General features: G+C 38.5%; 1 protein-coding gene across 1 annotated transcript in view; it reads left to right on the forward strand.

Moving 5' to 3' along the window:
• The window catches only part of SLC4A10 (solute carrier family 4 member 10), a 432,482-nt gene that overhangs the window by 367,682 nt on the left and 38,849 nt on the right, over window positions 1-25,951 (forward strand). The window contains exons 18-19 of the mRNA XM_053698366.1: window positions 537-698; window positions 1,519-1,770. Coding sequence (XP_053554341.1) covers window positions 537-698; window positions 1,519-1,770 — 414 coding nt within the window. The remainder of the gene's footprint in view (window positions 1-536; window positions 699-1,518; window positions 1,771-25,951) is intronic.

Below are 25,951 nucleotides of genomic sequence, written 5' to 3' on the forward strand. Positions count from 1 at the left end.
AACTGTTCCTCTGTCTTAGATCACAAATAAAATGAGTGCCTATATTTTCAGTCTAGAACTAGTTTTGTAGGGGATTTTCTGAAAACCTTTCCTCATTAACATTTTTGTTGTTATTACAAAGCAAGAATTGATGAAAAGAAAGATGCCTCTAATCTTGATGTTTCCATTTTAGTGAGTTAGTGTACTAGAATCTCAGGACTGGCATGACTTGCCCTACCTTTTAAACAGCAAGTGTAACTTTTATTATAGTGTTCCTATTGCTTTATGTTTTAATTGTAATATGGTTTATGAGTGACCTGCTCTCTGCACACAGTAGACCTATGTCTGTATGTTTATCCAATCTGGCCACCACATGCATTGGACTTATCTGGGGTGCAGTTGGGTGATATAAACTAAAAAAGGTGGTTTCTGCAGTGTTGATGAATATGGAAATAGATGGCAACCTATAATAACTAAAATGATATTATATAATATAAAAAGTACAAAAAAGAACATATGCCATGCACTCTTATAGTATCAAATATGTTTTTTTTTAGCCCACAAGAGATGACCGAGGTTGGATTGTAAGTCCTTTGGGGCCAAATCCTTGGTGGACAATCGTTGCTGCTGTTATTCCATCTTTGCTCTGTACAATTTTGATCTTTATGGACCAGCAGATTACAGCTGTCATCATCAATAGAAAAGAGCACAAATTAAAGGTATTGGTACCTACAAAATCTTCACAACAGGATATAGTGTCTAATTATGCCAACTTTTCCTCCAAATACAAATTTTTAATTTTTACTTTTTGCATTAATTAATGTGATTTATATTTATTTTGGAAAGCTGGCTATTTTTGTGTCTGTATACATTAATTTTTACAATTATTTCTTAAAGAGACAGTCTACTCCAGAATTGTTATTGTTTAAAAGAGAGATAATCCCTTTATTACCCATTACCAAGTTTTGCATAACCAACACAGGTATATTAATAATACGTTTTAACTTGTATCTAAACCTCTGCAAACTGCCCCTTTATTTCAGTTCTTTTGACTTGCATTTTAGCCAATCAGTGCTGACTGATAAATAACTCCACAGGAATTATCTATATGGCACACTTGAATTAGCACTGTCTAGCTTTGCAAAACTATCAAAATGCACTGATATAAGAGGCAGCCTTTAAGGGCTTAGATATTAGCATCTGGGCCTACCTAGGTTTAGCTTTCAACAAATATGATGAGAAAAAAGCAAATTTGATGATAAAAGTAAATTGAAAAGTTGTCAAAAATTGCATGCCCTATCTGAATCATGAAAGTTTCATTTCGACTAGACTGCCCCTTTAACTGGCACAAGGTCTACAAACATCTTAATTACAAAAATTGATATTAAATATATTTATTATATGCAATAAGATAAAACGTATTACATAATTGCCATATAAAAAAGGACCATTTATATTAAAGGTTTTCTTTATTTCTGTATACTTCTGGCAGTTTTGTGCAGTATCCATAAATATGTAGTTGTATCTGTTTTGCTACAGAAAGGTTGCGGATACCATCTTGACCTGCTGATGGTTGGAGTCATGCTTGGCGTATGTTCTATCATGGGTCTACCCTGGTTTGTTGCTGCCACTGTGCTTTCTATTACTCATGTGAATAGTCTGAAACTGGAATCTGAATGTTCTGCTCCTGGAGAACAGCCAAAGTTTTTGGGAATTCGTGAACAACGGGTTACTGGACTGATGATTTTTGTCCTTATGGGATCATCTGTCTTTATGACAAGGATTCTTCAGGTAATTTGTGAAAGAAAGAATAGCAATACCTCTCACCACTGACCAATATTTACAACATTTATAGTGCACAAGATGTGAGTTGGTGGCTAACACATGCTTCTAAACATACAGTACATTATCAGCTTAAAGTAGTAACTAAAATTATATGTAAGACTAATTCTCTCAGGCTTTTATATGTTATTGAGTTAGATACAATGCAGTATCTTTATTGTTACATCATAGTATATCCATTGACTATCCTCCAGTTCTACGTACCTGAGGATGCAGCTTTGGGCTTCAGCGTTTCAGGCTTAAGCAAGCCTCTCCACCATCTAAATTGCACGTGGACAATTGACTTGTGCAATGTTAAATGTTGAAAGCAGATATTGCCTGCTTGCTGCGATGCCGGGCTGACAGGTTCATAGAAGAAAACCTTGTCTGTCCGGCAATTAATAAATGGGGCTCCTAGTCTTTACACTAGGATAAAATACATCAGCTAATAAGTAAGTATTTTTTTCTTTACAACCTTTGCAGCTTAAGCACATTTAATAAATCAAAAAAATAAAGTTTAGTTGATGGACCATGATGGTTGCACATATATTAAGGTGTGATGCATGTGGCTACAGGCTAGCAGTTAGATAGTAATGGACTATACAACTATATTAGAACCTCAAATTCTAATGCATTATTTTACTACCCATTCAAATTTTACTTGCAATCTCACTGGCACCTAACTGTAACAAACAGTAACAATTTTCCTTGCCAGGCACGCATTTTCACCAGTTTCATATGGAGTACTGTTGTTCTAGAATTAAACAAGCTGGAATCAATGGCTGAGAGGGCCAACTCTCAACAAACCCTTACTGGGACACTACAAGTTAAACACAGTAACCAAGCAGATGGTAGGGGTAAGAGATCAATAAGACTAAACCTAGTAACTGAACACTCTCTAGTACTTTAATCAGCACATACAAAGTAAAAGAACAAATAAGTAATAGAAAATAACTATAAATTAATAAATCTAATTGCTAAGGGGGAACATACCTTAGTAAAAGTTTAGTTTTACTATCCAGATGAAGACAAACTCACATAGGTGACTTAAATGCAGATCTCTTGTGAGCAGAGACATCCAAAGTAATTAGACACTGGTAAATCAGGTAAAAGCAGCAATAGTGCATGGTAAATAGGCAATTACAAAAACTACTGCAAGTTACTCTGCTAGGTGGGGGGGGGGGGGGTCCAAAAACAGGTTTAAATCAAATACAAGTCAGTCCAAACCAAGGGTTTAATATTCAGGGGAAGCCAAAAATACCAGAATATCCAAATAATACGAGAATATCCAAATAAAATTCTGCCAGAGTAAGAGGTAGTCAAACACTCAATAGACCAGAAACATCATGCTGCAAATTGATGTTCCTTAAATGTACAGCATAGCTTCCTGCAGCAAGAATAGAAATCACTAACTCCTGTTATGACACTAACATTATTAAACTAGGTAAGTCATAATAAAATGTCTGAGGCTGTGGTAAAGCATGTTTTATTATGCTAAATAGAAACTTGTTGACATTGCTGGATGGAGGTTACAAGGTGGTTTTGTTAGGTGTTGTGTGGCCCACAATATCCAGTATGCTTTCAAGACTGTGATCATTCGGTGTTTCTCAACTCCAGACCTCAAGTAACCCTAACAGGCCAGAATCAATTATTCCCCTGCTGAATACAACTGAGACAGTCACAGTGATTGAATTTAGAAATGTTTGAGATACTTGAAGAATGAAGTTGAGATTGATTGTGGCAACTTATTAGCAGTTCACCAGTCCTTTTATAAATAAAACAAGAACTTTCCCAAATTAGATTCAAATTTAGAGCCTAGCAAGTTGCAATGTGGTCAAGGTAGAATGAGCGATCACTTTAGTCTAATGTTTCTCAACCTTTTTATTTCCATACACCCTTATTGCTATACAATGTATCCTAAGTACCACTAACCACCACTTGTAATTATTAAACATTTAGAAAATGTGTGCAGTTTAATTTGTGAGAATTCAGTGCTGACAAATTTGATTTGTGTCTAATAATTAAAACATAAAACAAGAAAATAGAGAGACGCACTCAACTGAGACAGAACAAAAGCTAGAAAAACTTCTGTGCTTGTCCACAAGGCCAGTGCCACTCAGGGTGCAGTCTTTTTTTGCACACTATGCCTTTTCACAGAGAAATAATATCCTGTAGCATATCAGTCAGATCCTGCCCAATGACAGTCCAGCTCCGAAATACCAGGCAATTCTTCTCTGAACAAGAGAAAACAACAAACCTCAGACGTACGTTTCGGCCTCCCTTGGGCCTCGTCAGTGAGGTGCAGTTGCATCTCTCTAGGGCATATGTGCAAGGAGTACACGTCTGGTTTCCCCTTTTTACTTTTAGGGAGACCCAAGAGTAATTTGCATAAAACAAGAAAATAGAGAGACGCACTCAACTGAGACAGAACAAAAGCTAGAAACACTTCCGTTCGTGTCCACAAGGCCAGTTCCACTCACGGTGCAGTCTCTTTTAGCACATTATATCTTTCACAGAGAAAAAAATCCTGTAGCATATCAGTCTGATCCTGCCCAATGACAGTCCAGCGCCGAAATACCAGGCAACTCTTCTCTGAACAAGAGAAAACAACAAGCCCCAGATGTACGTTTCGGCCTCCCTTGGGCCTCATCAGTGAGGTGCAGTTGTATCTCTCTAGGGCATATGTGCAAGGAGTCCACGTCTGGTTTTCCCCTTTTTACTCTTAGGGAGACCCAAGAGTAATTTGCATAAAACAATTTAAACAAACATTTAAGAGTAAGACATTCTTCACTACTTTAAGGAATTCATTTAAAATTATTTATTCCTGGTTGCAAAAGGCAGAACATATTTAGATATGTTAAAATAACACATATAATTCAATACTATTACAAGGAAAACAGCCATATATAGACAGTTAGGGGCCTTTTTATTAAAGGTCTTGCAGACCTGATCCGACAGTGTGGATCAGGTCCGCAAGACCTTGCTGAATGCAGAGAGCAATACGCTCTCCGTATTCAGCATTGCACTAGCAGCTCACAAGAGCTGCTGGTGCAACGCCGCCCCCTGCAGACTCGTGGCCAATGGGCCGCCAGCAGGGAGGTTTCAATCCAGTGATTCCTGTCCGCCTCACCAGTGCAGGAGGAGAGGGTTATGGAGCAGCGGTCTTTGTGACCGCAGCTCCATAATTTGCGTTTCTGGCGAGTCTGAAGACTCGCCAGAAACACGGGCCCACAAGCTCCGTTCAGAGCTTGATAAATGGGCCCCAATGTCTTGTACTGTACATCTTAGCTAAACAAAAAAACCTGCATTTTAATAAAGGGTGAAGGAAATATTATCCATAAGCATGATACCACCTATCTGACTTTTTTTCAGATGCAGACAGGTGGTAACTGAAAATATATTTATTAAATCATTTGTATCTTGTATTGTATGTAAAGATTAGGTGAGAATTAAATATCCACACATACAAGTAGTAGATATATTTCAACGGTACATACAATTATCTCTCCCATTTGGAAAAAATCCCTGGTGCCTAGTGGGACAGATAACCATTAATATGTCCCTCTTTCAAATGAGAGGGAGATAGGATCTTTTGTTACTCTAGATAATCAAGTTTGAGTTAGGGGCTCTATTAGACCATTCTGAAGGAAAGCTGTTGAAAAAAATAAGTTACTTTAAACATAAATATGCAAAAAACAAGAATAATACAATACTCAAAGGGGCCTATTTATTAATGTGCGAGTGGGCATGATCCGATATTGCGGATCATGTCCGCTGCACATCGATAAATGCTGACAGCATACGCTCTCTGCATTTATCATTGCACCAGCAGTTCACCAGAACTGGTGAACTGCTGGTGCAATGCTGCCCCTGCAGATTCAAGGCCAATCAGCCGCTAGCAGGGGGTGTCGATCAACCCGACCGTATTCGACTGGGTTAATTTCTGTTCATCGCCTCAGAGCAGGCGGGCAGGTTATGAAGCAGCGGTCTTTAGAACGCTACTTCATAACTTCTGTTTCCGGTGAGCCTGAAGAAGCATACGGTGCTTGACAAATATGCCACAATATGTTTTTAGCTGTAGAATAATTTATTCTGAGTGACTTCACCTACAAAATGTATCAGTACTTATTGTCAATTTTTTCTATGTTGCATATAAAAGAGAAGTATTCTAAAATATATTTATTATTACATAATATTTATTTATTTTATCATTGGGTGTTCAGGTGCTTTTAAAAATAGCCTTTTCCATTCAAAAACCCCTCTCAGCGCCAAGTTTATTAAACATAAGATTGCAGAGATATTGTATTTCAAAATGCAATTTTACTGAACGCTGCTCCTGACTCTACTGAGCGGGTCTTAATTTGCATAAGCGCAAATTGGTCTGGTAGCGGGAGCAAGCTACATTCAGTTTAATGGCGTGATTGGGCTGGCTATGACTAGACAGTGTGCCTGTGATGCGCTTATTCTAATTAAGACCCGCTCAGTAGAGTCAGGAGCGGCAGTCAGTAAAATAAAATTTTGAAATTATTGGAATATTTTGAAATATAATATCTCTGCAATATTTTGTTTTATAAGCTTGGCGCTAAGCTAATGTTATATAATTCTGCACTATGTGCAGAATTATATTACATTAGTTTGTAGGTTTACTGTCCCTTTAAGTCCAAATATAATCTCATGTATCATACCTCCCAACATTTCATGTTCATGGTGGCTTGTAGGGCCAGTAGGTAATGGTCCACTGTTGTTTTTTTGTGCGGCTACAATAGAAAGAGGGGCTGTGTATGCTATGAATGGGGTTGGTGTGTCATGGGCGGGGTCCACTGTAGTATGAGCGTTTCATGGCCGGAGCTGGGGCATTCCCCGCTTTTGCTCCTGAAAGCGGTGCATTTGTCCAAAAGGTGTAGCAGTGATAGTGGCAGAGCTCCCAATCAGTGACTATCCTACAATATCTGGGACTGTTGGGAGCTCTGACTATAGGTTCTAAATTGGCTCATAGCATGCCTGTAGCCTATCCGGTAGTAGTTTGTGGGAGGGTGCAGTTGGAGGGCAATGGAAAGTGCTACATGCAATGGTTCACTACATTCAAAAAGAACAATGCTACAATTTTGACAGTAATAGAAGATAATTGTTTGCATAAAATGATTTTCTTTAAAAAGCTGCTTAATAATATTGTGGAACTAACACCTAGGAATCAAAATATCCCCCTAGGGGGCGCTAGTATCCAAACAAAAAGAATAAAAAACAATTGGAATTAAAATCACAAGTGTAAATATACAAACTTAGCTCTTATAAACAGAGCCCATAAGTGTCCATACAATATGGGTCAGTAAAAGTGGATCCAAATGAGAATAAGCAATGAAGGTAGAGATAATCTCGTGTATCCAGATAGCACAATTCCACAGCTGCTTCTCTTCAGAATTACCAATACGGTCCTCTTAAAGGGACAGTAAACACCATGTAATTATGAGACATTTCTGTTGTCTTGCTATAGAATAGCATATCAGCTGTAAACAGTTTTCAAACAAAATAACAGCATTTGTCAATAGCCACCCCCCTCCTATTTGCCTTATTTGAAGGAGCCAAAGTCTGCTGACTCTAAGCATGTTCACAGTCATTATCGGCTAGATTACCAGTGGAGCACTATTTTGCGCTACAGCTCGCATGTTAACTTCGCTAGATGGAGGGTTCTTGCATGCTTTGGGTTGTATTTGCATTACAAGATGAAAGTAAAATGTTTTTGCGTAAGCATAAATCCGAGCATAAAAAATTAACTTCTTCTTCCATAGACTTCAATGGATCATCCAAACGAAAAAAAAAAAACATACTCGCTTAAACGTGCTAAGCCCGACATGAAATATTAATATTTCACATTCCAATGTTCTTCACATAGAATATGTCCTTTTTTTCTTTAATACATGTTTCTCTCTCTCTATATATATATATATCTGTAAATGCCTATACCTATATATTAATTCCTATAGATATATAGGTATAGATATGTATTTTACATGAACAGGATCATATATATATATATATATATATATATATATATATATATATACAGTATATGCATCAAAAAAGGAAGGCACTCTCCGGATTTAAGAAGGGGTAATCTCTTTAATCCCTTGTGTGACGTTTCAGGGTTTTATCCCAGACCATTAACAATACCTAACCATACCACTCACCTCTTGTGCACGCATTGTTCTAAAAGCATTCATTTGTTTAGGTCTAAGCCTTACCTTTCTGTTTTAATTGCACAATGGTGTTATTCACAGATTTATAGAAATATTTTAAGCCGTATTTTAGTTTACACGATAGGTTGCCTAGCAACGAGCACACCTGGCGACATGCGCGCTGGGACGCGCGTCTGCCATGTCTCACAAGTGGGTAGCATGCACAAGAGGTGAGTGGTATTTAAGTTTTGTTTTGTGGTTAGGTATTGTTAATAGTCTGAAGACGGGGATAAAACCCTGAAACGTCACACAAGGGAGAAAATGGGTTAGCATGGCCGAGATCGTTCTAGCACAACATATACTTTCAATGAAGATTGAGACCATTCTAATAGCATTGGTAATATTGCTGGTATTAAGTTGAAAGTTAAAGGTTGTGCTCGAGTGCAAGCTGAAACTACGCTAGAATATTTAGGCTTGAGACCGAACTAAAGTGTAAGGGTTAAAAAATGTTTTCACGAAACACATCAAAAAACATACTACTATACTTATATATATATATATATATATATATATATATATATATATATACGATAATATAGCACACAGAAAAAGTCCAGCCACTCACTCACAAGCTCACAACTGAGATAAAAAGTAACAACGGAAGAGTTAGTTACCGCATCTGGCCAAATGGGACAAGCCCAGGTACCACGTCAAGGTCTCTTCCAAAACCTGGGTCCCTAAACAGCCACACAATTCAGGCTCACAGTCAAACAAACTGGGAAAAAATGAAGGGTGGGCGGGCTTATGTAATCTCCCCAGACATATACAAAACACGAAAGAGGACAGCACTCTCAGGCCGGACCGGGTACACATCCCATGACCCTGCAACATACACAGCCCTGGGTGCAAAAACAGCACTCTCAGGAAGCTGCACCGTCCACAGAGCCACAGGCAGTTAACCCCAGTCAGGTCTGGATGCACGTCCCAAATGCCTAAATTACAAAAAATATATACGATAATATAGCACACAGAAAAAGTCCAGCACTCACTCACAAGCTCACAACTAAGATAAAAAGTAACAATGGAAGAGTTAGTTACCGCATCTGGCCAAATGGGACAAGCCCAGGTACCACGTCAAGGTCTCTTCCAAAACCTTGGTCCCTAAACAGCCACACAATGCAGGCTCACAGTCAAACAAACTGGGAAAAAATGAAGGGTGCGCGGGTTTATGTAATTTCCCCAGACATATACAAAACACGAAAGGGGACAGCACTCTCAGGCCGGACCGGGTACACATCCCATGACCCTGCAACATGCACAGCCCTGGGTGCAAAAACAGCACTTTCAGGAAGCTGCACCGTCCACAGAGCCACAGGCAGTTAACCCCAGTCAGGTCTGGGTGCACGTCCCAAATGGGTAAATTACAAAAAATATATACGATAATATAGCACACAGAAAAAGTCCAGCACTCACTCACAAGCTCACAACTAAGATAAAAAGTAACAATGGAAGAGTTAGTTGCCGCATCTGGCCAAATGGGACAAGCCCAGGTAGCACGTCAAGGTCTCTTCCAAAACCTTGGTCCCTAAAGAGCCACACAATGCAGACTCACAGTCAAACAAACTGGGAAAAAATGAAGGGTGCGTGGGCTTATGTAATCTCCCCAGACATATACAAAACACGAAAGGGGACAGCACTCTCAGCCTGGACCGGGTACACATCCCATGACCCTGCAACATGCACAGCCCTGGGTGCAAAAACAGCACTCTCAGGAAGCTGCACCGTCCACAGAGCCACAGGCAGTTAACCCCAGTCAGGTCTGGGGTTCTGTGGACAGTGCAGCTTCCTGAGAGTGCTGTTTTTGCACCAAGGGCTGTGCATGTTGCAGGGTCATGGGATGTGTACCCAGTCCGGCCTGAGAGTGCTGTCCCCTTTCATGTTATGTATATGTCTGAGGAGATTACAAACACCCTTCATTTTTTCCCAGTTTGTTTGACTGTGAGCCTGCATTGTGTGGCTGTTTAGGGACCCAGGTTTTGGAAGAGACCTTGACGTGGTACCTGGGCTTGTCCCATTTGGCCAGATGCGGTAACTAACTCTGCCATTGTTACTTTTTATCTTAGTTGTGAGCTTGTAAGTGAGTGCTGGACTTTTTCTGTGTGCTATATTATCGTATATATTTTTTGTAATTTACCCATTTGGGACGTGCACCCAGACCTGACTGGGGTTAACTGCCTGTGGCTCTGTGGACGGTGCAGCTTCCTGAGAGTGCTGTTTTTGCACCCAGGGCTGTGTATGTTGCAGGGTCATGGGATGTGTACCGGTCCGGCCTGAGAGTGCTGTCCCCTTTCGTGTTTTGTGTATGTATGTATATATATATATATATATATATATATATATATATATATATATATGCTTTTTAATAAAATATTATATTATATATATATATATTAATATTATAGTGTTGTCACATGAAAAGATATAATATAATATTTACAAAACTTTGAGGGGTGTACTCACATTTGTGAGATACTGTATATATACACTGGCACTGGACCAGGGAGATGCATCAAGTATTGGAAGCTCATAAGGTACTCCCCAAATTGACCACAAATTATGCGGTTTCTCAGTAACACTAGAGGAAAGCTCATAATAGTGTAGTATGCCAGTGAAGAGAGTGATCAAAAAGGAAAGTACTCACAGGATATAAAGGTGATAATCGTCAATTTATTAAAGATTCAAAATTACAGCTCCTTCATGTAGATTATCAATATTTAAGTTTATTAAACCCAACACGTTTCAATGGTATTCCACCGCCTTTCTCAAGAGCTTAAAGTTTCAGCAAAATAGCTCTTTTGCTGAAACTATAAGCTCTTGAGAAAGGTGTTTTAGATTTTAATATGGTCGAGTTATCGCACATGAAAACTTAGTAATCTTAAGGCGCCTTATTGAAATATTACATATAAAATATTTTAAAAAAATTAATAAAACATTTCAATTATTAAACATACTGTAAATTATTCTAAATAATTCATAGAATATATCTATATATTTTACAGTATGTTTAATCATTTTTAATAATGTGAAAAGTGCACAGTAAATTCTTAATAATGTGAAATATGTACAGTATATATACAGTAGAACACATACACACACACATATACTTAGATATTTGAATGTATGTATCTCTAGGTTAACCCCTTAAGGACCAGGCCATTTTTCAATTTCTTACCCTTAAAGGGACATGAAACCCACATTTTCTCGTTCGTGATTTAGAAAGACAATGCATTTTTAAACATCTTTCTAATTTACTTATATTATCTAATTTGTTTTATTCTCTTGATATTCTTTGATGAAAAGCATATCTAGATATGCTCACTAGCTGCTGATTGGTTGCTGCACATAGAAGCCTCATGTGATTTGCTCACCCATGTGCATTGCTTTTTCTTCGAATAAGGATATCTAAAAAAATGAAGCAAAATAAATAGAAGTAAATTGTAATGTTGTTTAAATTTGTATGTTCTATCTGAATCATGAAAGAAAGATTTTGGGTTTAGTGGCCCTTTAAGGACCAGGGCTATTTTTACATTTCTGCGGCGTATGTGTTTAGCTAAAATTTTCCTCTTACTCATTTACTATACCCACACATATTATATAACGTTTTTCTCGCCATAAAATTGACTTTTTAAATATACCATTATTTTCATCATATCTTATAATTTACTATAAAACAATATATAAAATATGATGAAAAAATGAAAAAAAACACACTTTTTCTAACTTTGACCCGCACAATCTGTTACACATCTACAACCACCAAAAAACAATCATGCTAAATAGTTTCTAAATTTTGTCCTGAGTTTGCTTTTTTGCAAGTTATAGGGCAATAAATACAAGTAGCACTTTGCTATTTCCAAACCATTTTTTTTTTTCAAAATTAGGGATAGTTACGTTGTAACACTGATATCTGTCAGGAATCCCTAAATATCCCTTTACATCTATATATATATTTTTTTTAGTAGACAACCAAAAGTATTGATCTAGGCCCATTTTGGTATATTTCATGCCACCATTTCACTGCCAAATGCGATCAAATAAAAAAAAATTGCTAGCTTTTTCACAAACTTTTTCACAAACTTTAGGTTTCTCACTGAAATTATTTACAAACAGCTTGTGCAATTATGGCACAAATGGTTGTAAATGCTTACCCGGGATCCCCTTTCTTCAGAAATAGCAGACATAGATGGCTTTGGCGTTGCTTTTTGGTAATTACAAGGCCGCTAAATGCCACTGCGCACCACACTTGTATTATGCCCAGCAGTGAAGGAGTTAATTAGGGAGCTTGTAGGGAGCTTGCAGGGTTAATTTTAAATTTAGTGTAGTGTAATAGACAACCCAAATTATTGATCTAGGCTCATTTTGGTATATTTTATGCCACCATTTCACCGCAAAATGCGATCAAATAAAAAAATTGTTAACTTTTTACTAACTTTAGGTTTCTCACTGAAATTATTTACAATTAGCTTGTGCAATTATGGCACAAATGGTTGTAAATGCTTCTCTGGGATTCCCTTTGTTCAGAAATAGCAAACATATATGGCTTTGTTGTTGCTTTTTGATAATTAGAAGGCAGCTAAATGTTGCTGCGAACCACACTTGTATTATGCCCAGCAGCGAAGGGGTTAATTAGGTAGCTTGTAAGGAGCTTGTAGGGTTAATTTTAGCTTTAGTGTAGAGATCAGTCTCCCACCTGACACATCCCACCCCCTGAACCCTCCCTGAGAAAGTTTGCCAGTACTAAAATAAAGCATTTTTTTTAAAATATATAAATAGTTTCTGCAGTGTAGGTTCCCTCCTAACCCCCCTACCTCCACAATCCCCCAAATAGCTCTCTTAATTTCCCCCCTCTTCCTATTTCTGGCCATTTTAGGTACTGGCAGCTGCCTGCCAGTACCCAATTACTTAACAAATTTGCTCTTTTTATTTATTATTATTATTTTACCCTATTTTTCCTTAGTGTCGCTTCCCCCTCAATAACCTACCCCCTTCCCCTCCCAGATCCCATTCTAAACAATTATTTCCACTTTCCCCCCTCCCTTTCCCTCCCTCCTCCTCCCTCTCCCGGTTTCACGCACATGCCCTCTCTGCATCGGTGTGCAAAAAAAGGTATTGCAGTGATGCCTCAATATCGAGGCATCACAGCAATACCTTAAAAGCAGCTGGAAGCGATCAGGATCGCTTCCACCGCTTTAAACCCCTAACAACGTATAGGGTACGTCGTTGGTCGTTAACGACCAGTTTTTGCATGACGTTCCCTGTACGACGTTGGTCGTTAAGGGGTTAAAGCCCTTTGCATGCATTTTTATTAGACAGTTATTATGAGTGTAACTGTAATTTTAAAGGTATTTTTTTTCATACAGGTGGTGAGAGTCCATAATCCATTACTCCTGGGAATTACTCTTCCTTACCACTAAGAGGAATCAAAGATTCCCAAACCCCAAGAGCTCTATAAAAAAAAAAACTCCCACTTCACAGGTACCTCAGTTTTGTCTTTGCCTCCGCTGGAGGAATAGAAGGAAGATTTGCATATGATTCTTCAGTGAGAGGGGCTTTCAGTCTATTTTGAGACACTTTTTCCCTTCAGAGTACAGTGTTTGTCAGAGGAATGTTTTTGGGGTATGATTAGTTAATTTGGGGAAATTTTGTCACAAACCTTGCATAGTGGTCACGGGGACTTGCCACCCCCCGCCCCCTCCTTATTGATCCACAATATACTCCTATTCCATAACCTAATATATTTCAGTATTCTTTACTAGTAGATGAGTCTATGTTGGTAAGTATCATGTTTTTGTTTATATGACACTCTGTAGCCTAGTTTGGGCATTTATAATTATATATAGCCTAGAAACAGAATCTTTATATATTTTTATCTCCCTTTTCTTTTGCATGATGTACCGAGTCCACGGATTCATCCTTACTTGTGGGATATTATCCTTCCTAACAGGAAGTGGCAAAGAGAGCACCACAGCAGAGCTGTCTATATAGCTCCCCCCTTAACTCCACCCCCCAGTCATTCTCTTTGCCGGCTCTAAGCAGGAAGGGTAAAGTGAAAGAGGTGTTAAGCTGTTAGTTTATTTTTAACTACAATCAAGAGTTTGTTATTTTTAAATGGTGTTGTACTATTTACTCTCAGGCAGGGCATAGATGAAGAATTCTGCCTGGAGGATTATGATCTTAGCATTTGCAACTAAGGTCCACTGCTGTTCCCACAGAAGCTGCGGAGTACAGGAAAACTTCAGTGTGAGGAACGGTTTCCTGCTATGCAGCAATGAGGTATGTTCAGTCATATTTTCTGCAGAGACTGTGTTAACTCAGAAAGGCTGACAGTATCCCCATTAGGGGAAGGGTAAGCAGTAATCCTAGTATGAAAGAGGCTTTACTAGCTTGCATGAAGGGCTAAGTTTTTTGGGCACTTAGTTTGTTTATTAGAAAGTGACAAACGTTTGTGTGTTCTGGGAGTAACGTTTTTTATGTTTATGGGAACGTTTGCTTGAGGGGTCATTTGGCTTATTTAGGGTTGTTATAACCCACATGGTTTTCAAACATAGTTTGCTAGATTTGTGTAGGCCCCAGCAACATCGAGTGAGGTGGGCGGGGCCTATTTTCGCGCCTCAGTTGCGCACTTAGTCATTCAGACAAGCAGCAAGCAACTTCTCTTGAGGTCCTGATAGTCTATTCGAAGCTTTAACCCCAGATTATTGTTCCTAAGAGCAGGTAGGGCCACAGTAGAGCTGTGGCAAGGTGCTAATAGGGGTTTTAAACGGTTTTTAGACAAATTTCAATCCGGTTTTGTCATTTGTGGGGTTATTGTTTATTTACTTGTGTTGCAATCCTTCTAAGGCTTAGTGGGTACACTGTAAAAATTTCGGAAAATTTGAAGCAATTTTACCCTGTTTTGCAGTTTGTATATGCCTTTTTTTCTCTTAAAGGCACAGTACCGTTTTTGCAAATTGTGTTTTTTTCATTAAATAAAGTGTTTTCCAAGCTTGCTTGCTTTATTACTAGTCTGTTAAACATGTCTGACACTGAGGAAACTCATTGTTCAATTTGTTTAGAAGCCATTGTGGAACCCCCTCTTAGAATGTGTCCCACTTGTACTGATATGTCTATAAATTGCAAACAGCATATTTTGACTTATAAAAATTTGGCATTAGATGATTCTCAGACAGAGGGAAGTCAGGTTTTGCCATCTAGTTCTCCCCAAGTGTCACAACCGGTAACGCCCGCACAAGCGACGCCAAGTACTTCTAGTGCGTCTAATTCTTTCACCTTGCAAGATATGGCTTCAGTTATGAATACTACCCTTACAGAGGTTTTATCTAAACTGCCTGGGTTGCAAGGGAAGCGCAGTAGCTCTGGGTTAAGAACAAATGCTGAGCCTTCTGACGCTTTAGTAGCCGTATCCGATATTCCCTCACAATGTTCTGAGGTATTGATGAGGGATTTGCTGTCTGAGGGAGAGATTTCTGATTCAGGAAAGAAGTTCCCTCAGACAGATTCAGATATGACGGCATTTAAATTTAAGCTTGAGCACCTCCGTTTATTGCTCAGGGAGGTTTTAGCTACTCTGGATGATTGTGACCCTATTGTAGTTCCAGAGAAATTGTGTAAAATGGACAAATATTTAGAGGTTCCTGTTTACACTGATGTTTTTCTGGTCCCTAAGAGGATTTCGGACATTGTTACTAAGGAGTGGGATAGACCAGGTATTCCGTTCGCTCCCCCTCCTGTTTTTAAGAAAATGTTCCCTATTTCTGACACCATAAAGGACTCATGGCAGACGGTCCCTAAGGTGGAGGGAGCTATTTCTACTCTGGCTAAGCATACAACTATACCTATTGAAGACAGTTGTGCTTTCATTGATCCTATGGATAAAAAATTAGAGGGTCTCCTAAAGAAAATTTTTGTTCATCAAGGTTTTCTTCTTCAACCTATAGCATGCATTGTTCCTTTAACCACTGCAGCTGCCTTTTGGTTTGAGGCTCTAGAAGAGGCTCTTCAGATGGAGACCCCACTAGATGATATTTTGGACAGAATTAAAGCTCTTAAGTTGGCTAATTCTTTTATTACAGACGCCGCTTTCATCTTGCTAAGTTAGCAGCAAAGATCTCAGGTTTTGTCATTTTAGCACATAGAGCATTATGGCTTAAGTCCTGGTCAGCTGATGTGTCATCTAAATCTAAGCTTTTGTCCATCCCTTTCAAAGATAAGACCTTATTCGGGCCTGCACTGAAAGAGATCATTTCAGACATTACTGGAGGGAAGGGTCATACCCTCCCTCAGGATAAGTCAAATAAGACAAGGACCAAACAAAATAATTTTCGTTCCTTTCGAAACTTCAAGAGTGGTCCCACTTCCTCTTCCTCTGCTGCAAAGCAAGAAGGGAACTTTGCTCAATCCAAGCCAACCTGGAGACCTAATCAGGCTTGGAACAAGGGTAAACAGGCCAAAAAGCCTGCTGCTGCCACTAAGTCTGCATGAAGGGGTAGCCCCCGATCTGGGACCGGATCTAGTAGGGGGCAGACTTTCTCTCTTTGCTCAGGCCTGGGCAAGAGACATTCAGGATTCCTGGGCAGTAGAAATTGTAACCCAGGGATACCTTCTAGATTTCAAGGACTCCCCTCCAAGGGGGAGGTTCCATCTTTCTCAGTTGTCTGTAATCCCGACAAAAAGAGAGGCGTTCTTACGCTGTGTAGAAGACCTTTTTACCAAGGGAGTGATCTGCCCAGTTCCAAAAGCAGAACAAGGGCAGGGGTTCTACTCCAATCTGTTTATTGTTCCCAAAAAGGAGGGAACATTCAGACCAATTCTGGATCTCAAGATCCTAAACTAGTTCCTAAGAGTCCCATCCTTCAAGATGGAGACCATTCAGTCTATCTTACCATTGATCCAGGAGGGTCAATATATGACCACCGTGGATTTAAAGGATGCGTATCTACACATTCCTATCCACAAAGATCATCACCAGTTCCTCAGGTTCGCCTTTCTGGACCAGCATTGTCAGTTTGTGGCTCTTCCTTCCGGGTTGGCCACAGCGCCACGTATCTTCACGAAGGTGCTAGGGTCCCTTCTGGTGGTTTTAAGGCCACGGGGCATAGCAGTGGAGCCTTATCTAGATGACATTCTGATTCAAGCGTCGACCTTCCAACTAGCCAAGTCTCACACGGACTTAGTGTTGGATCTCACGGGTGGAAGGTGAACGTAAAAAAGAGTTCTCTTTCCCCCCTCACAAGAGTTTCATTTCTAGGGACTCTGATAGACTCAGTGGACATGAAAATATTTCTGGCGGAGGTCAGGAAATCAAAGATTTTGTCCACCTGCCGAGCTCTTCACTCCATTCCTCGGCCGTCAGTGGCTCAGTGTATGGAGGTAATCGGTCTAATGGTAGCGGCAATGGACATAGTTCCGTTTGCTCACTTGCATCTCAGACCACTGCAACTATGCATGCTCAATCAGTGGAATGGGGATTATGTGGATTTATCTCCTCAGATAAATCTGGATCAAGAGACCAGAGACTCTCTTCTTTGGTGGTTGTCACAGGATCATCTGTCCCAGGGAATGTATTTCCGCAGGCCAGAATGGGTTATAGTGACGACAGGCGCCAGCCTTCTGGGCTGGGGTGCAGTCTGGAATTCCCTAAAGGCTCAGGGTTTGTGGACTCGGGAGGAGGTTCTCCTACCGATAAATATTCTGGAATTAAGAGCGATATTCAATGCTCTCCAGGCATGGCCTCAGCTGGCTTCGGCCAGATTCATCAGGTTTCAGTCGGACAACATTACGACTGTGGCTTATATCAATCATCAGGGCGGAACAAGGAGTTCCTAAGCGATCATAGAGGTCTCAAGGATAATCCAATGGGCAGAGGCTCACTTTTGTCATCTATAAGAACAGGAGAAGTGGACCGAGCGCTACACCCAGGGCCTTAAGCTTACTAACTATATAGCCTCCTAGTAGGCTAACAATATAAAAGTTAAAATGGGGAGAGAGTAAGCGCTAAAAAGCTTAAAAGGCTAGTAAAAAGTACATTTTAATACATATAAAATTTTTACAAATGGCAATCAGACACATGGATCCATGTCTGACTTAACAAAAAAATATATAATAAACAAATCTAAAAATATCTAAAAATATCCAATGGAGTAAAGCATGTGACGCTGACTTAGTGAGCCAGTGATGAGGAGTTAGAAGAACATGTACATTCAATAATATAAACAACCTAAGTGAGTGATTGAGTGCACACAATAGCTGTCAATAAAGAAAAATAGCATTCACAAAAAAGAAAAATAGCATTCACAAAAAATAGTGTTCACAAAAATTGGCGTACATAAAAAATGTTCAAATGTTCAACCGGTTATATGTAAGTGAATCCAGTAGTGTTTCCTCCAAAGTGACGTGTAGAAATATAACGTGAAGTCAATAATAGTGGAATGTAAACGTTGAGTGGGTCAAATTATTGTGGTTCAGCTGCTAAATTAAAAAATTGTAAATCCGTGAGGTGTATAAAAATAAAAATAAAAATAACTTGTGAAAAAATCCACGTGGAAAACTTGAATTCAAATGATAAACAAAGGTCAAAAATCAAAAGACAAAAATCAAAAGACAAAAATAGAAAATCAGTGATAATATTAAAAAGCACTAACGATCTAGTGAAAACAAATCCTTAATTCAGATGTTAAAAATCCTTGGTAAAATCCATAACAAACAAATACATCGATAAAATACCTAAAAGGGAACAAAAGAGAAACAAATAGTGCAACACTGTATATGATATATAATATAGGTAATTGAAACCAAGCTCACCAGTATGCCAACGCCTTTCGGCCTAGACTAGGCCTTTCTCAAGACTATACTGTATCAGAAAATCTGGGAGCTTTAAGTAGGGTCAGTGTTGAAATGATTGGTGCTGTTTTGGCGCCATTTTTAGAGGCACCTCCCTTTCCTGTTTCACCCATTGCATCTCTGGGATATTTCCTATGTTATGTTTCCTGTTTCACCCATTGCATCTCTGGGATATTTCCTATGTTATGTTTCCTGTTTCACCCATTGCATCTCTGGGATATTTCCTATGTTATGTTTCCTGTTTCACCCATTGCATCTCTGGGATATTTCCTATGTTATGTTTATGTTTTCCCATCTTAAAGGTTAATTGGTTCCTATTATTGCCACAAATTCTAGTATAAATCTAGATTTTCCTATTTATTTGTTTTTTATTTTCATTATTAGGTAATAGTAGCGTTTTGTCAATGTTGTTATTATTATATTCTGTGTTAACTCAGTTAGTTTTCTGGGCGGGTTTCCCCTTTCTTTGGGCTCAAATTGCTTATTTATTTACATGGACTGGTTCTCATTTATGAATTGCCCCTGATGATGTCAAAAACTTAATTTCCAATGCGATCTTATTTTGAAAATTGCTATGACCGGAAGTGGCCTGGTATCGCGGCATCAACTTCCGTTTTAGCTTTTGGGAGACATAGTTTATTCGATTCACCGGTCTCTATCATGTGACCGGAAGTTCTTTGGTCCACCGGTCTGCATCATATGACCGGAAGGTGCAGCATCATATTCCCCATTGACTTATGGGATATGTAGTTCCCTCACTTATTAGGACTACAGATCTTTCTCAGATGTTCGGTATTACCCGATCTTACTATTGCTCATTGTCTCTATGTGTCTATAACATATAATGTCAGAGTCAATGTGCCAATATGTAATAGAATCGGTTACTGGGAATAGTCAATTCTTTGAATAATGTATGTAATTTCTTACGATGCTGATCTGTCACTGCTTATAGTAAAACTGCTTCTAATAAAACTCGCTATATTAATTCTAAGCACATTCTTGGATCCTAATAAAACTCACTTTCTTATTTCTAGGCACATTCTTGGATCCTAATATTGAATAGCTTTACAATTTACTTCTATTTGTTCATACTTTCGTAATGGATAGCCGTTTTACTGCTTCCTTCTAGTTCTTTTGAAAATAAAGCCTATGGGTATTCTCAAGGAGCCATTGAGTCATATATGACCTTGATAAAGTATAGACCTGCAATGTTTATCTAACTTAACATTGTGAGACGTTTATTGCATCCTAATGCTGTATCTCACCGCCGATGGTGGGATGACAAACTGTAATGTCTTAAGAGGGATCAAGGATCTTCCTATCTGTTCACAGTGAAGGTGTAAGCTCAAATCTAATTGGGAGGGTTTCATTACATTTGTATGTGTATATAAAGGACTTTAGGTGACCATTAACCAGAAATCAGCTGGTGTAAGATCAGACGTAAATACACTCAAAGTGATGGCTTCTGTTTGACTTTGGGGCAGACGTGGGGTAGAGGATACAAGATACAAAATCTTCAAATTATGATATTTCATTTCACACATTAAGTAGTCCTACATTGGATTGTTATGTATAGACCAGTGTATGAATACAGGGTTTTTTCTTTTCTATACTTTTTTAGTTCAATATGACAATTTTAAAGTTGTCATATTGAATGTGTTCAGTTTGACAAAGCTGGGTGTATTCAATACGACATTGTCGCAATTCTTTAGGTCTATTATTCCCGTGTATGGATCTGTTGCCAGGTGTTAATTACTTGACAAATGTACTTATGCTTGTATATTTACTCATTGGTGCTGATGTATCTTTGTGACCAAATTGTCCTATGCCTGATGTTATGTTTCTCTCTCTGATATGATTTTGTTCTTTAATGAGCGACTAACATTTTGTAATACAGAACAGGTATTATGCCCACTCTAAATTTTTACATTTCCCTTGGTTTTTATAGGAAACGGAGAGGGTTAGTATTTTCAATTTTCACTTCCACTCTAGTTTATAGCTTTCATGTATTCGATCTCCCTTTATAAGTACATAGAGAATAGTGATGAGAGCGGAGGTAAATATTTAGTTGGGATACTGTGTGGGGTAACCAACTTAGCGGTCGCATGTTGGGATCCTATCTCTCTAACTTAGGTCATATCATATTTGAGCACTTGGAGATGGATGGTGGTTGTTATTTAATAGATGTCATTTAATGGAGATCAGGTGTGCAAGGTCTTCTTTCTGATTTAAACCTCTAGGGTATAGACAGTCCATCATAAATATCCATCTTGACTCATTGAATAGTAGTTTTTGCTCATGGTTTCCTCCTCTCCAGTCTTTTTTGACCTTCTGTATCCCAAAATAACTAAAATCTTTCAGATTCCCCTTGTGGGTAGTTGCAAAATGCTTGTAGAGTGGGGTATCTATTCTGCCTTTCTCTATGCATAGGATGTGTTCCCTGATCCTATCTTTGAGGGTGTGTTTTTAGCGACAAAAATGTGATCTATCTAGTTTCCTGCTCCTGCGGATTACAATATATAGGGCAGACATCAAGGGCCCTCAAAGATAGGATCAGGGAACACATCCTATGCATAGAGAAAGGCAGAATAGATACCCCACTCTACAAGCATTTTGCAACTACCCACAAGGGGAATCTGAAAGATTTTAGTTATTTTGGGATACAGAAGGTCAAAAAAGACTGGAGAGGAGGAAACCATGAGCAAAAACTACTATTCAATGAGTCAAGATGGATATTTATGATGGACTGTCTATACCCTAGAGGTTTAAATCAGAAAGAAGACCTTGCACACCTGATCTCCATTAAATGACATCTATTAAATAACAACCACCATCCATCTCCGAGTGCTCAAATATGATATGACCTAAGTTAGAGAGATAGGATCCCAACATGCGACCGCTAAGTTGGTTACCCCACACAGTATCCCAACTAAATATTTACCTCCGCTCTCATCACTATTCTCTATGTACTTATAAAGGGAGATCAAATACATGAAAGCTATAAACTAGAGTGGAAGTGAAAATCGAAAATACTAACCCTCTCCGTTTCCTATAAAAACCAAGGGAAATGTAAAAATTTAGAGTGGGCATAATACTTGTTCTGTATTACAAAATGTTAGTCGCTCATTAAAGAACAAAATCATATCAGAGAGAGAAACATAACATCAGGCATAGGACAATTTGGTCACAAAGATACATCAGCACCAATGAGTAAATATACAAGCATAAGTACATTTGTCAAGTAATTAACACCTGGCAACAGATCCATACACGGGAATAATAGACCTAAAGAATTGCGACAATGTCGTATTGAATACACCCAGCTTTGTCAAACTGAACACATTCAATATGACAACTTTAAAATTGTCATATTGAACTAAAAAAGTATAGAAAAGAAAAAACCCTGTATTCATACACTGGTCTATACATAACAATCCAATGTAGGACTACTTAATGTGTGAAATGAAATATCATAATTTGAAGATTTTGTATCTTGTATCCTCTACCCCACGTCTGCCCCAAAGTCAAACAGAAGCCATCACTTTGAGTGTATTTACGTCTGATCTTACACCAGCTGATTTCTGGTTAATGGTCACCTAAAGTCCTTTATATACACATACAAATGTAATGAAACCCTCCCAATTAGATTTGAGCTTACACCTTCACTGTGAACAGATAGGAAGATCCTTGATCCCTCTTGAGACATTACAGTTTGTCATCCCACCATCGGCGGTGAGATACAGCATTAGGATGCAATAAACGTCTCACAATGTTAAGTTAGATAAACATTGCAGGTCTATACTTTATCAAGGTCATATATGACTCAATGGCTTCTTGAGAATACCCATAGGCTTTATTTTCAAAAGAACTAGAAGGAAGCAGTAAAACGGCTATCCATTACGAAAGTATGAACAAATAAAAGTAAATTGTAAAGCTATTCAATATTAGGATCCAAGAATGTGCCTAGAATTAAGAAAGTGAGTTTTATTAGGATCCAAGAATGTGCTTAGAATTAATATAGCGAGTTTTATTAGAAGCAGTTTTACTATAAGCAGTGACAGATCAGCATCGTAAGAAATTACATACATTATTCAAAGAATTGACTATTCCCAGTAACCGATTCTATTACATATTGGCACATTGACTCTGACATTATATGTTATAGACACATAGAGACAATGAGCAATAGTAAGATCGGGTAATACCGAACATCTGAGAAAGATCTGTAGTCCTAATAAGTGAGGGAACTACATATCCCATAAGTCAATGGGGAATATGATGCTGCACCTTCCGGTCATATGATGCAGACCGGTGGACCAAAGAACTTCCGGTCACATGATAGAGACCGGTGAATCGAATAAACTATGTCTCCCAAAAGCTAAAACGGAAGTTGATGCCACGATACCAGGCCACTTCCGGTCATAGCAATTTTCAAAATAAGATCGCATTGGAAATTACGTTTTTGACATCAACAGGGGCAATTCATAAATGAGAACCAGTCCATGTAAATAAATAAGCAATTTGAGCCCAAAGAAAGGGGAAACCCGCCCAGAAAACTAACTGAGTTAACACAGAATATAATAATAACAACATTGACAAAACGCTACTATTACCTAATAATGAAAATAAAAAACAAATAAATAGGAAAATCTAGATTTATACTAGAATTTGTGGCAATATTAGGAACCAATTAACCTTTAAGATGGGAAAACATAAACATAACATAGGAAATATCCCAGAGATGCAATGGGTGAAACAGGAAACATAACATAGGAAATATCCCAGAGATGCAATGGGTGAAACAGGAAACATAACATAGGAAATATCCCAGAGATGCAATGGGTGAAACAGGAAACATAACATAGGAAATATCCCAGAGATGCAATGGGTGAAACAGGAAAGGGAGGTGCCTCTAAAAATGGTGCCAAAACAGCACCAATCATTTCAACACTGACCCTACTTAAAGCTCCCAGATTTTCTGATACAGTATAGTCTTGAGAAAGGCCTAGTCTAGGCCGAAAGGCGTTGGCATACTGGTGAGCTTGGTTTTAATTACCTATATTATATATCATATACAGTGTTGCACTATTTGTTTCTCTTTTGTTCCCTTTTAGGTATTTTATCGATGTATTTGTTTGTTATGGATCTTACCAAGGATTTTTAACATCTGAATTAAGGATTTGTTTTCACTAGATCTTTAGTGCTTTTTAATATTATCACTGATTTTCTATTTTTGTCTTTTGATATTTTTGTCTTTTGATTTTTGTCTTTTGATTTTTGACCTTTGTTTATCATTTGAATTCAAGTTTTCCACGTGGATTTTTTCACAAGTTATTTTTATTTTTATTTTTATACACCTCACGGATTTACAATTTTTTAATTTAGCAGCTGAACCACAATAATTTGACCCACTCAACGTTTACATTCCACTATTATTGACTTCACGTTATATTTCTACACGTCACTTTGGAGGAAACACTACTGGATTCACTTACATATAACCGGTTGAACATTTGAACATTTTTTATGTACGCCAATTTTTGTGAACACCTTTTTTTGTGAATGCTATTTTTCTTTTTTGTGAATGCTATTTTTCTTTATTGACAGCTATTGTGTGCACTCAATCACTCACTTAGGTTGTTTATATTATTGAATGTACATGTCCTTCTAACTCCTCATCACTGGCTCACTAAGTCAGCATCACATGCTTTACTCCATTGGATATTTTTAGATATTTTTAGATTTGTTTATTATATATTTTTTTGTTAAGTCAGACATGGATCCATGCGTCTGATTGCCATTTGTAAAATTTTTATATGTATTAAAATGTACTTTTTACTAGCCTTTTTAGCGCTTACTCTCTCCCCATTTCACTTTTGTCATCTGTCAGCGATCTATATCCCAGGTGTAGAGAACTGGGAGGCAGATTTTCTAAGTCGTCAGACTTTTCATCCGGGGGAGTGGGAACTCCATCCGCAGGTGTTTGCTCAACTGGTTCTGGTATTGGGCACACCAGAATTGGAACTGATGGCGTCTCGTCAGAACGCCAAACTTCCTCATTACTGGTCCAGGACAAGGGATCCTCAGGCTGTACTGATAGATGCTCTAGCAGTACCCTGGTCGTTCAACCTGGCTTATGTGTTTCCACCTTTCCCTCTCCTTCCACGTCTGATTGCCAGAATCAAACAGGAGAGAGCATCGGTGATTTTGATAGCGCCTGTGTGGCCACGCAGGACTTGGTATGCAGACCTGGTGGACATGTCATCTCTTCCACCATGGTCTCTGCCGCTGAGACAGGACCTTCTGATTCAAGGTCCATTCAAGCATCCAAATCTAATTTCTCTGCAACTGACTGCTTGGAGATTGAACGCTTGATTCTATCAAAGCGGGGTTTCTCTGAGTCAGTCATAAATACCTTGATTCAGGCTCGAAAGCCTGTTACCAGGAAAATCTATCATAAGATATGGCGTAAATATCTTTTTTGGTGCAAATCCAAAGGCTTCTCCTGGAGTAAAATCAGGATTCCTATGATTTTGTGTTTTCTCCAAGAGGGATTGGAGAAAGGATTGTCAGCTAGTTCTCTAAAAGGACAGAAATCTGCTCTGCCTATTTTGTTGCACAAACGTCTGGCAGATGTTCCAGACATTCAGGCTTTTTGTCAGGCTTTAGCTAGAATTAAGCCTGTGTTTAAATCTGTTGCTCCGCCATGGAGTCTGAATTTAGTTCTTAGAGTTCTTCAGGGGGTTCCGTTTGAACCCATGCATTCCATAGATATTAAGCTTTTATCTTGGAAAGTTTTGTTCCTAGTTGCTATTTCTTCAGCTCGAAGAGTTTCTGAACTATCTGCATTACAATGTGACTCGCCTTATCTCGTGTTCAATACTGATAAGGTGGTTTTACGTGCGAAGCCTGGGTTCCTACCTAAGGTTGTTACTAACGGGAATATCAATCAGGAAATTGTTGTTCCTTCTCTGTGTCTTAATCCTTCTTGTAAGAAGGAACGTCTGTTGCACAACTTGGATGTGGTTTGTGCTTTGAAATTTTATTTGCAGGCAACCAAAGATTTTCGTCAAACATCT

This window comes from Bombina bombina, chromosome 1, assembly GCF_027579735.1.
Source record: "Bombina bombina isolate aBomBom1 chromosome 1, aBomBom1.pri, whole genome shotgun sequence".
Lineage (NCBI taxonomy): Eukaryota > Metazoa > Chordata > Amphibia > Anura > Bombinatoridae > Bombina > Bombina bombina.